The sequence below is a fragment of the Ctenocephalides felis genome, unplaced genomic scaffold (genome assembly GCF_003426905.1).
Source record: "Ctenocephalides felis isolate EL2017-DRISC unplaced genomic scaffold, ASM342690v1 CF-g0.4_SCAFFOLD_03571, whole genome shotgun sequence".
Lineage (NCBI taxonomy): Eukaryota > Metazoa > Arthropoda > Insecta > Siphonaptera > Pulicidae > Ctenocephalides > Ctenocephalides felis.
Window position 1 is genome coordinate 33440844 of NW_020539725.1, and position 13206 is coordinate 33454049.

At 30.1% G+C, this 13206-nt stretch overlaps 1 protein-coding gene across 1 annotated transcript in view; it reads left to right on the top strand.

The window, feature by feature from the left end:
- Positions 1-13206, top strand: part of LOC113385929 — a 64712-nt gene that overhangs the window by 26325 nt on the left and 25181 nt on the right. Inside the window, exons 4-6 of the mRNA XM_026623751.1 lie at positions 2600-2858; positions 5292-5403; positions 5492-5637. Coding sequence (XP_026479536.1) covers positions 2600-2858; positions 5292-5403; positions 5492-5637 — 517 coding nt within the window. The remainder of the gene's footprint in view (positions 1-2599; positions 2859-5291; positions 5404-5491; positions 5638-13206) is intronic.

Genomic DNA, 13206 nt, shown 5'->3' on the forward strand with positions numbered 1-13206 from the left:
AGTTTCATCAAATTTTAAAATTCAAATCAACATTTGTTACTGTAATTAACAAAAATAATCATCATACATGTACGATTGCCTTGCAACTTTGCCCTAAATATATTTAAAATTTATTACCAAAGTATACCGAATACTGACAAAATCCACTTATTGCTCTGTGTTCAATAAGTTTCTTACATACTTTTGTATTCTATCAAGACCCTATGACTAATGAATAAATTGCTACTGCTTGTCGTCACGTTGGCAAGTCACCTACTCTTCTCTCGATACGGATCATCGGCGTTATATGCAAATCTAATCGAAATTGAAATTGCTCAACACAGGTGTTAAACGAACATTCAAAGAAATAACACGGTCGTCTGATGTGATGATCGGTAGTAATGACTCTTAGTGTGAGGTAAAAAATGCATTCCACTTCCATCGTAATGATTTAAATGCCATTGACAATGACATTAAAGTTCGCGACATTGATGTAATAGTCGATGCTATTTGATTCATAAAATATCCAACCATAATGGTAGAGACTTTTATCTTTACCATCATACTCTTCAGGATCAATATCAATTACAATTATCTTGTGACCAACAGTTACATTATTAGTAAATGATTTACTAACTAGTTCCTACTTGTAAATAGTAGTAGAATTTTGAATCATATTTTAGTTGGATAGGCGAAAACTTCCCGGTCGAATTTCTTAAAAGACGTTCATCTGAACAGTAGTAGAAGGATGTTTTATGAAAGAAACAAATGAAAACAGTAACATGTTTTTGTTCAAAAAGTTTCTACATACTCCTTTCTGGTAATGGAGTCTTTACCGTAGATCTTACCAGCACAAGGTGTCAGGTTCGATACCCACTACAAAAATATGTTTAACTAAAGAAATACCAGATCAATAAAACGCATGGAACTAGCATTCTCGGTCATGTTAAATCTAATATTGTATTTGTAACACTTTTTCACACAATGGATAAGCAAACAATAAATAAATTGAGTATTTCTCAAAATAGGTTAATCTTCTTGGTGTGATACATTTAACATAAATGAAATCTTTACCATGGCTACTAACAAAACATGCGTGAGCATTCTTCTATTTTTACATTGGCTGCATAATACCGGCTTATAGATATTGACCATTAAATCTCATAGTTACTTCAGCTGATATAAGAATTAAGTTTATAGCAACTTTCTTGGTAATAATAACTTATAAAATATATTTGTATTGAATGGCACGTTCTTTCTTCCATGAAAATTTGTATTAACCTCAATTCACTTCAATGACAATGTTGGATGAACTAGAAATATTGTAAGAAATTACAATTATGAATATCAGCTTAAGTTAAAAAAATATTATATGCAAAAAATGGAGAAATCTATGAAGTTAAAACATGATACCGTTTCTAAACAAACTGTAGCAAATTTTATATTTGACTGATGAACTAAAAACAGTTTTCCTAGAGCTGATATCAAATCAGTAGCGATACCAGTTGTCTTAAAATAATTGATATTCAATGAAAACAAAAAACAGAATTATTGCAATATATATCTCAACATCTATTGCTTCTAATAATATTAGGTTCAAAATTTTACCTCACAACAGCTTATAAAATGTACACATAGGTCAATAATTTATCAAAGTTAGTGTCTACAGTCTACAAAACGTCTACTAGTTATGGAAAAAATGCTACCATTAATTTGAATCATTAACCCTTTCCACTCAGATGCCGCCGCTCCAGCGACAAAATACATATTAATTTTGAAATTCCCGAGTGGAAAGGGTTAAATAATATCTAGAACTCCGTAAATGATATATGTAATCGAACCGGTATTTTCTTATGCTTAATATTTCAATAATAATATATTACCTTTCTTTAAAGAAAAGCTTTTGACGTTTTTCATAAAATTTAACATGGCGATAAAGTTTATGCCTAAACAGTCCAACGAAAATTGATTGAATTATATAAGTTCATTAGAATTTGGAATAATAAGCTACAATTTTAGAACATACAAGCGCGTCTATGTACTCAAATCAATGTAATTACAGATAATTTACATGTGTTTGAGTGATATCAATTAGGAATAGCAAAGTTTAGATTTAAGTGAAATAACAAAATCATCAAATATGGATGGATTAATCATTGGGTTACCATCTAAAAAAATACGAAGTAAGGAGAAGTTTCAGCCCCACAACTCATAGGACGTAAGGTTCTGATTGCTGTTAAAAAAAATATTCAAAAAAAAAAAAAATTCAAGAAGTTCAAGCACTGTCCTTAAGGCAAAATGCTTTCAACATCAAACTAGTTTTCAGCAGATGTATGATTAATTTGTGATTGTGGTGCTGGTCCAGTCATTATAAGTTCCACCCTAAAGTTGTCTCAAAACCTACATATGGTATTGACACCCTACCATATGTGTAGGTTGTACAAGTATTTACAGACTTAGAGCCGGCATCTCGAATTCCGAGATTCTTACCTAATTTAAGCTTAAATGACTGGACTATGCATTTTATATTGCGACTTGCATTAGTCACATTTGTTTCATAATTTAAATTGATAAAATTAGCGTAGATCATTAATTTTATTTATGTATTTTCTAATTTTAGCTTTGTCGTAAATCCATTGACACCTGTGCAAGAAACACTATGTCAGCTGCAAAACGACACGAGCGCGAACAACCCGAACGTGGCGCCTCAACGCAGCGTCAACATGTACTACATGGTAAAGCTGCAGATGCGATCAGAGAACGTATGTCTCAGGCCCTGGGCGTTCGAACGCGTGCCCAACAAGATCATACGCGGCTTGGACAACGCGCTCATCTATACATCCACGAAGGAGGCTTGTCTGGCTGCCTGCTTGAACGAGGTAAACCATCCATAAATCTAGAAACGGTACATGCACTTTTTCCTAAGGATTTTTGTTTTTGCTCTCAAGCTACAGATCAATATGATGGTCAGTAAATCAGTATGATTGGTAAGGCAGTCCGAATAACCAACAATCTCTTGTTTGCTTAATAATAGATAGTGTTATCATTTGTCCCAAGAAAATTGTTTAATTTAGAATACCTTTCAAGTTGATTCCAAAAAGTTCTACGATTGCCTATTTTCCATCAATTTTAATTGAGTAAAAGATTCGATTTCCGCGTTGAAGTAGTTGATGATTGCTCTAGCCATGATGTTCTCTAGCTCCTACTGCTCTTGGCTAACTGCGAACGAATGACTTCTGATTATGTCTTCTCAATTGACATTATGCTCTACATTAACCTTTTGAAAAACGCCGCATATATGCGTTTCAAGCAAATCATTAAACTAGCCCAAAAACTCATATATGCGTTTGACGATGGCAGTTGTTAGAACCGAAGATTTGGCGTAGACATATATATGTGTCACACCTAAATACATATCGATGGCCGAGGAACTCAATATTAATAAACCAAACGAAAAATAGTTAATTAAAAAATAAACATTTTATTTGTCCTGTAGAAAATCTGTGTATATAAATATATAAGTCCAGAAAATGAGTTGGAGTGCTAGAATTTGAGTTAGCCTAGAAAGAAATATGATGTACACGCACTGAATTTCACCATTCAATCAAAAATTGCTGGCGATTTGGTGACATACCAATTATTCTGATTGGTCTTCCGTTCGACTTCAAACGATTGCAATTTCCAGTTCGCCTTGCGTTCGCAATAACATTTAACAAGTTGCAAAGCCAATAACTTAGTATTTGCGGGATAAATTTTAAATAGATTATTTATAAAATCATTGATTCTCACATGGGCAGTTATACGTTGCCTATTTACGAGTTGGAAAACCATCCGCTTTATTTGTGTTAACGTCAGACCAAAAAACAAAAAATGTGGTTTACCAAAGAGCACTTTAATGAAGCGGATAATTTGCGGATTCACTTTCATTTACCAAGAGAAGTTCAACTAAACAACACTTCATTTTTATAATCGAAATAAATTCATTACTGTTGTATAATAAAATCAAATTTTTCCTTTTCAAATATAAAACAAAAAATTTCTTCATCTTTCTCACGAAACCATCTGGTGGCGAAACGGAGTTCAATTGCTAAATCTTCTTTTATGTATTCCTGCTGCTCTATCGACAGAAATTAGTTCCGAGTGGTACGATACCCATCTCCAAATTTAATTCGAGAGCAAAGATTTTATGTTATTAAGATAAAGATGCAATTTATTATTATTTTTATAAATAAATAATTCAATTACTGTGTACCGAGTTCTTTTATATAATTGTCAAATTTTCTCGGTCACAAAAATGCTATTTCGAAATTTGTTATAACACGTAATCTCATAAAACGTAACTACTCTCGAACCACCTAAGGCGCCAATGCGAATATCTTATTATCCGATGGCCGCCCATTCGAGAAAATATTACACCAGAGGTGAATTATCAAGCAATTTCACACAAAACGATCTTTTCGCGAACAAAAGCGCGGATGACTGAATATACTGAATTTCGCTGTTGACTTGCGGCATCATAACGGCACTAAGGTATATAAAATCACCGGACTTTGTATAGATGCAAGGATGTCTACATTGTTGAAAATCCCTAAAGCACATTACGTTTCTTAATAAAGTCGTAAATATGAAAACAAAACGAAAATTTGATCTTACAGTTAACAGCTTCGAGTGCTCTTCACACGTTCCTTACAGTTTCACATATAAGGTGGTATTTTTCCGCCGGGAGCTGAAATCCTTGCGAAACATTTGAAGTCTTTATTGTTTTTATTTGGTTTTAAATTGTGATCTTAAATTTTTGAAAGCAATGCACTGACGATATGGGTGAAAGTGTTTCCGGCAATTGATGTTGTGTAACGATAATTTCATTGTATCGCAATCGCTTAATTAAATTATTTTTGGTATAAAATGCACTTTTTCATTCATTGATTTTCCATGGTAAAAATTTGGTTAAGCAATAAATAAATATTTATGGAAATTTCTTAAAATTACAATAATATAAAATGTATTAGTAATAATTGAAAATTAAATTATTAGTCCTGAAATATAAAAATGTATCAATATTATATTAAAATCGGTTATAATATTGCTGATTTAATCAACCTATCAATAGTAATTAAGTTTGCTCCACGTTTTTGTAATGCAATATTTAACATTTAATAATCAGATATAATAAAATGTAATGCAGCATTTAATAATTATTATAATACGATACTGATCATTGATTAGATCAATTTGACAAGTATTAAGAAGGATATAGTAACTATCATCTAAAGTAGATCTAGGTTTCTAATTAAAAATGAATATTATTTCAGAAACGCTTTGCTTGTCGATCAGTGGAATATGATTATAACAACATGAAATGTGTTTTGAGTGACTCTGACCGTCGTACCACAGGACAATTTGTTCAGTTGGTGGATGCCCAAGGTAAGTTAATTTTAAATTATAATAATCACAATAGTCCAAATATAGTACATATTAGATTGCTCAACTAAACTATGCTTTTCATGATCAGGAACTGATTACTTCGAGAATCTGTGCCTAAAAACTAGTCAGGCATGTAAAGCCAATCGTGTCTTCTCCATTCCAAGGATTGGTGTTGCGGATGATAAAGTGGCCCAATATGCAGGACTCCACTATTATACTGATAAGGAATTGCAAGTAAGTGCTGAAAAGTAGTTGTACTAGATCTGCAGATTTACTGCATATACTCCAGATTATAGTTACAATTGTGAATGTGGTCTAATAGACTAAGTATTTCCATTATCTTATTCTAGGTAACAAGTGAGCCCCGTGTCGTCTGGCTTGCGAAATCGAATCAGAATTCCTGTGTCGTTCTTTCTTATACCTTGGCACACCTCTGGGTTCGCAATATAACTGCCGTTTGTACCATTTGGATCACAAGACCTTGCCAGATGGCCCCTCAACATACCTTAACGCCGAAAGACCTTTACTCGACAATGGCGAACCTACTGGAACATACTTCGAGAACTTTTGCGAGAGTAAGTAATAATGTTCGGTATTTTTAATTAGAAAATCTTAAACAACAGTTTCATAATAAAAGTTCATTGTCGATTCGAAATATTAATTTGAAATATAATTAACATTTATTTATTAAGGCGTATCCAATTGGGTATATAAATTATTTTACGTTTGGTCGCAGTGAATGAAAGAAATTGCAAGGTTTACTCGAAAATTGGGTCGCAGCACAAAAAATATTAATTTAATTCTAATAAACTTTGATTAAATTCTTACTTTTCTCTTTTCGATACTGAATTGTAAATGATACTCATACTTCAATTCTAGTTTTAATAATATTGTGGATTTAATAAGTCGGCGCATTTTTATGAAAATGTCATATGATGTAATTGAGTATCCAGTAAAGTAGATTATACACATGTGCTTCTCATGTAAAAGCTTCGAACACCGTGATGCAAAAAGTACATTTGTTTTTTCTGATAAGTTGAAATATTGTTCGTGTTTGATATTCAGCAACAAAAGTCGAAATAACTTATGCAGATGTGTGTGAAAATATAAAGGAAATCATTGTAGATTTTTACTCAGGTTATGATATTTTTACCATGACACAAATATTTTTGTTAAATATACATATCGGGCCTCTCAGTTGGTTAGTGATTAGAGCTATGTGATTTCAATCCTGATGTCAAGCAGCAGCAACATCGGTTTTCATTTGAAATTATAGATAGGAATATGTTTCCAAGTAAAAATAGTTCTTGTAGAAAATAGAAACGGTACAGAAATTGTGAAAATAAAATTAATCATATAGAATTAGGACAACTGTTGCCATTTATAAAACCTCTAAGTTAAATAATCATAACAGCTTATAGAACCATAAAGAGCAAATAAAGCTAATATAATAAATTACACTATTTCAACATTTTTGTTTATGATGCCAAAATAAATAGCAAATTAAGCAGAAAGGTTGCGGTCAAGTTATAGATTCAAAAGTTTAACCCTTTCCACTCGCATGCCAAAAAGTTGCCAAACAAAAGTAGTAGTAATAGTGATAGTATATATACAATTAATCAAAAATCATTTTATCTAATAATTTGATTTTTTTTTCAGAACCGAATCCAAGTGCCCCAACCCCCGACCACACTTTGCCCGTTGTCTTCGATGCAACCGAAGATCCTTCAATCAACAATTTGACGAGAGCCGATGTAAATTGCGATAAGACTGGAACTTGTTACGACGGTAAGTTTATATAAACATACTATTTATATACTTAATTTCTCCTTTGCGGTATTTTCTGCACATCAATCATAAATAAATTAATTGTACTGTTGTTGAGAATTCTTGTATTAAGTTATTATCATAACTGTTCAGCAATCGATATTATTCAACGAAGAGTTAATGGACAAGTTACTCGATTTGAAAGAAGTTTTTGCGAATTCTCTGAAATAAATGAAATGCAAAATGGTAGAAGTATTCTCAATCAATTACTGACTGAAATAGATCTGATATACAATCTATGCAATATCTTAAATATATTTCAGAAAAGTTTCGAAGACTTAAGATGCAAAATATTTTTTTTATTATCTCTTTTATTTACAACTATCTAGTAAAGGACAATCAATAAACTTGATGAATTTACAATAGTCGGCCGAAAAGGGACATTGTATACTACATTGGCATGTTGGAAAAAACAACTCAGTAGTTGAGATGCAAAATATGAACGCACTTTTGGACAATGGATATAATTTATATAGATTTAATTTTACGATTAGTATTGTAGTGAGAAAAAATCACATTGAAAGAGTGTTTCTATTTCTTATTTGATCGATAATATTCCCTTTTCCTACCAGCTGCTTCTTCACGATCAATGTGCGCAAAATTAATATTCATATTAAAATAATGCTCGATCCATATTAATATTCATATCCCTGCATAGTTCCATTGTTTGAAAAATATCATCCAATTAAAATTTGCATTTTAGTAATTTGCTATATATTACTACTACGAGACGTCAATCCTTTTAGTTGATTGGAAACGGTTATTATATTGATAAAAGAAAGAGATTAATAACTGGCGGCGAGAAAGATGAATTTTCAACAGTATGTTCTTCTGAAAGGACAAGTACAGAAGCCGTTGTACTGCTTTGAATATAAATTCGATTGGCAGAGCATCTAAAACATTTTTATAAAAATGTGTACTTAAATATACTAATCAATACCGCAGTATACACATTTTATTTTAAATAATTATAAATCTACAATTTACTTAATTTTTTTCGAACTGGATCAATATTGGAAAACTGATATATTGGAATAATTACAAAATATTTATTTTGATATCAAAAACGTTGTATATTTAGTAAATACTATATTTACTAATTATATACATTCTAAAGGTATTAATTATACATAATACATAAACTTTATTTGACAAATCTAGAACCATGATCTTTTCAATTCTGAATCTATCCTAGCCTTCTCTTTTATGTCGCCCACATAACTTCCCCAAAATAATTTTTTATTATAAATTATTTTAGAATATTCAGTGCTGTTTGCTTTAACATTCGTTAAAACACACTTAATATTTTCAATATAAAATTAAAATTTATTATTGTATTTATTGTTTTTTTTTTCAAATTTATTTAGATGGACAAACATTTAATTTAAGCAACACTTTATCAAATTGTGCATTCTTCATGATTTACCAAAAAAAAAATATAAATAACTAATAATCGTTTAGTTCTATTTCACTCATATTTTGTAAATAATGATTGCAAGTCTAGGAATGTATATGCCCCTTATTTTTAAATTCCAATGTTTTTTGCATAATTTAGCACCTTGGTCAACGTTTTCATCAATTCCTGCACATGTCAACAATTTATAGAAAGCTTTCCATAGATTAAAAAAATAATGAAAATGCACATTTTGGAACTGCAATTGATTCAAAGTGAAAATTGAAATAAAAGAAAACGATAAAAGTAAATTATCTCCTATACGGATTGCTCATTAAAATATATATTTTAAGTCATATTAAACTAAGTTTCTCGTGAAATTGTGACCGTTTTTACAATAAGATGACAAAACCGTTATAAGAATATAAATCATTTTAGTATAAAATATTATCTCTTTAAAACGTTTTCAAATTTTCCATAAAACAAAATCATAAATATATAACAATAGTTTAGAACCTAAGTAAAATCCAGTTCCATTTCTGATTCTATGAAGTTATTTATATCAGCGTTGTTCAATATCCTGTTATGTTTGTAGATCATTGTTATTATATGTTTATAGTTGTTCTTATATGATAGATTATTACATTTGGATACAGTGCTTGGCAATATTGTTCAATAGAAATTGCATTTTATTATTATTAACGGAATGTTTGCACTAGAAGTAGAATATATAATTTGTTAGGATATGTATCACTGTTGCCTTTGAAAATAAAAATTATATTGTTTAAACCCTGACTCACTTTGATTGTTAGGATCAATAATTACATCAATTCCTATAAAAATATTCCATTTATATGAATCCATAAATCAAGTAATAACTAATATCATCATTATAATCATAAGCATAATTGAAAGCAAGAAAATAAATTGGAAGATATAAATATTATACTAATAATATTAGTTATGCAGAATAAAACTGGGTTATATGAGAAAGATATAAATCATTAACCTTATTGTCCCGAACTATTTTTATACGTACAAATATGTAACCATATAGATATCAATTGATATACTAAGTATTTAATTTTTTTTTCTCAATCTCTATCAACAGTGTCTGTAAACTGCAAAGATACTCGCATAGCAGTCCAAGTACGTACCAATAAACCATTCAACGGCAGAATTTATGCTCTTGGCAGATCAGAAACATGCAACATTGATGTCATAAACAGCGATCTCTTCCGATTGACCTGACCATGGCCGGACAAGATTGTAACACTCAATCAGTGGTAAGTAAAACTACTCACACTAGTCACTACCAATGAGTAAATTACCAAATTTATTTTATTTTAAATTGTTCACTGAATATTAGATAAATTAATCGATTGAACATTATTAACCCTCATATCATTATCAAGGTTGTAATGAATAAAATAAAGCCATTCTTAAAGCAAGGCCGAATTATGCATAGTTATTGCATTTTTTCAAGATAGTTTTAATTTTAATTCAATTAATAAATTTAATTTAAATTAAATTTAATTTAAATTTAATTAATTTAGTCCAAAATGTTTAATTGATAACCTAAATTTTTGTTCAAAATATCAGACATAGATCACAGGCGTCGGACTGTGAGTCCAAACTACAACTAACGAAAACTACAAATTTTTACCGAATAATATTTTATGTGTAATGATTAATAATAAAATGGGAATTACTGATTTATTTATTTGATAATAATGATCTACATCATTATTAAGACAAACTGCACGTGTAAAGTACAATATTCGGCATTTTGAAGAGGGCACATTAGGAATGGAGACAAAATTGGATTTTATCCATTATTCCAATTCTAATAACTTTCAATTTTCGAAACAGTTTAGAGTCGCCATGTCGGCATCAAACGTGTTATGAACAATTTGACAAATATTTTTAAAAGTACCAGATTTTAACAACTAATAGAAATATTTTATGCTCATTCCTGAAATTTTACTTGCTCTGAAAATGTTCATAAGGGTACCATTATAATTAATTAATATTCACGAAGCGTAGGCGTATGCGTATTCTCACTTTAGTTGGTTTATCAAAATACTTAATAGAAGTATCAATTCAGAACACACCTGCATACTAATAACAATAATAACGTATAAGTACTCATAACAATATAATTGTAACATTAATAAATATTAACAAAATTTAGGAACTCACCATGATAATAGTCATTGGTTGTAGCAGCGATATCAATTCGTTCATCGAACAAAACTACACTTTCCACACACCAGTACTATATTAAAAATTAAAACACAATATTAAAAATGAAAACACGATATTGAATTTCTGCAAGACCGCCATTACTTGCATAATTCCTTGCACAATTTGACATACATTCGATGAATTATTATACCTTCAGAATAAATGTTTTTCCAAAATACAAAAGAGGGCTACCGTTCAAATAAAATTATATGAATACGATTAAACGTGATAAATCGATATTGAATACGATAAGCGCGGTAAATCATGAATATTTGAATTTTTTTCACTGGATTTTGTAAAGATTTTGTAAATTTGTATTTGGAGCAATAATAATCAATGTCAATTGAATGATATTACAAATCAAGCATACGATATAGATATTGTTACTAATCTATTATTTTAAATTCGTCGACGTTAAGCTATAGATGACTATTTCTTGGTGGTAATAATCTCACATTCAGTTTTTTTAAGCTGACATTTTAATTTTGTATTTGTTTTTCCAAGGTGCATACACAACCTTCGTTTTTAGGTGAAGATCAGTTTCAAAGAGAGCAACTGAGAAAAAAAGAATTGCGTAAAAATTCTTCTTTAGTTTTAATTTATCAGAATAATCTCTGCAACGAAATATTGTGAAAGCCTGACACCGTAGCGAATGGTCTAGGTGGAGGTCCAAGAACTTAAAACTTTAATTAGAAACGAAAATTTTGCTAAGATACCTAAGTAATTATAATTTTGAAAATATGTATAAAAATAAGTTTCAATCATCTTTTCTATTTACAACTTCTATCGATATACATTTGTGATTTTACTTTTATTATTTAATTGATCAAACATAATTGACCGAATAGTGATAACAGAGAAAGATTACCAAATACCACCTGCTGGTTTTTACATGCTAAAAATGATCTGATTTGATTAGGACACCTATCCAATTGTAATATAAACGCATTTTATCAAATAATTTCCAAATAAAACAATTAGCAAGATATCTACTATGATGCTTGAAACATAAATGACTATCATCCTCTAAGTAGAATCAACATACTGATTCATCGGCATTTTCAACCTTGCTGTGTTTATTCCACCTATTGATTTATCGTTTTACCATAAATAGCAATTTATTGACAACGAAGAGCTATTAAAATAACTGTCGTTACGGATTGCAGGTGTACTAACGCCCAGTGGTAAATATAAAATGTTTATTTCGCATACGGCTTTTATATGTGTTTGAACCTAACAGTGGTGTCAGACCCAAGGCTACTTCTGCAAATTTAGTGTTTCTTTTATTTCGTTTCATTAAATCTGAGAAGTCATACTCACTCGCATTAGCAGTAAGCGTTATATGGGTTTATTATGCAATCTATGCGTTGTTGGAGGTTGTAGCTTGTCCCGATTTTAAAATTTCTAAAAATCTTCGTAATAATTTTGCATATATTCAAATGAAAACTGAAATCACTACTGCTTGAAATTTGGGTGTACATAATGCGGAATTTGAGCCTGAAACCTTCGAGGTACAAATCTGAGTTTCTTAGCTATTTGCGTCATGTAACACCTTCCTCAGTCTCGAATATATGTATAATGCATAGGGTTCTGAAAAGGAGTAAACAGAATATATATATATATATATATATATATATATATATATAATATAGGGCCGGTTCTACCTTGAATGCAATGCATGCCAAAAATTCGGGCACACGCCCTTAGGGGGCGCCAACACAAGTTTGGATATGAAATTAATAATCTAGTTTTTTCAATATCATTCAAGAAGAATATACTTTCCTTCATCTTTTACTTACTATCTATGGCAATATTTTTAAAATACGATAAAAATTTCACTTTAAAACAGCAATGGGAAAGTAAAGATACTACAATTCGTTCCTCACGATTTCAATCAGGAGAATTTACGATGCAATTTTGGATATTTTAAATAGTGAAAAATTTAATTAAAAAAATAATCCAACATGAAGTACCGGTACTATGTTTAATAATGAAAGGCTAGATTTTTTTTAATCTCTGATTTGCTCAATAGAATAAATTGCATTAAATCCTCAAAATAAATAAAATGTTTCAAAACTCAAATATTAACAAAAAATTTTGGATGTGTTGAAAGTTTTGTATTGAAAATAAAAAATTAGAAATAGTTCGGTCGTGCGACATCGATAGAAGACACAAAAATTCAATTATGAGCATCCGCAAATTGCCTCGATCTTCTGAATAATTTAAAATCAATTTATTTTTGTGCTTTTAGTTTATATATATCTAATTTTTTGTGTACTAAACACAGAATTATTTAAAAGTATTTTGAAAAATGAATGTAATTTTAATGATGAACT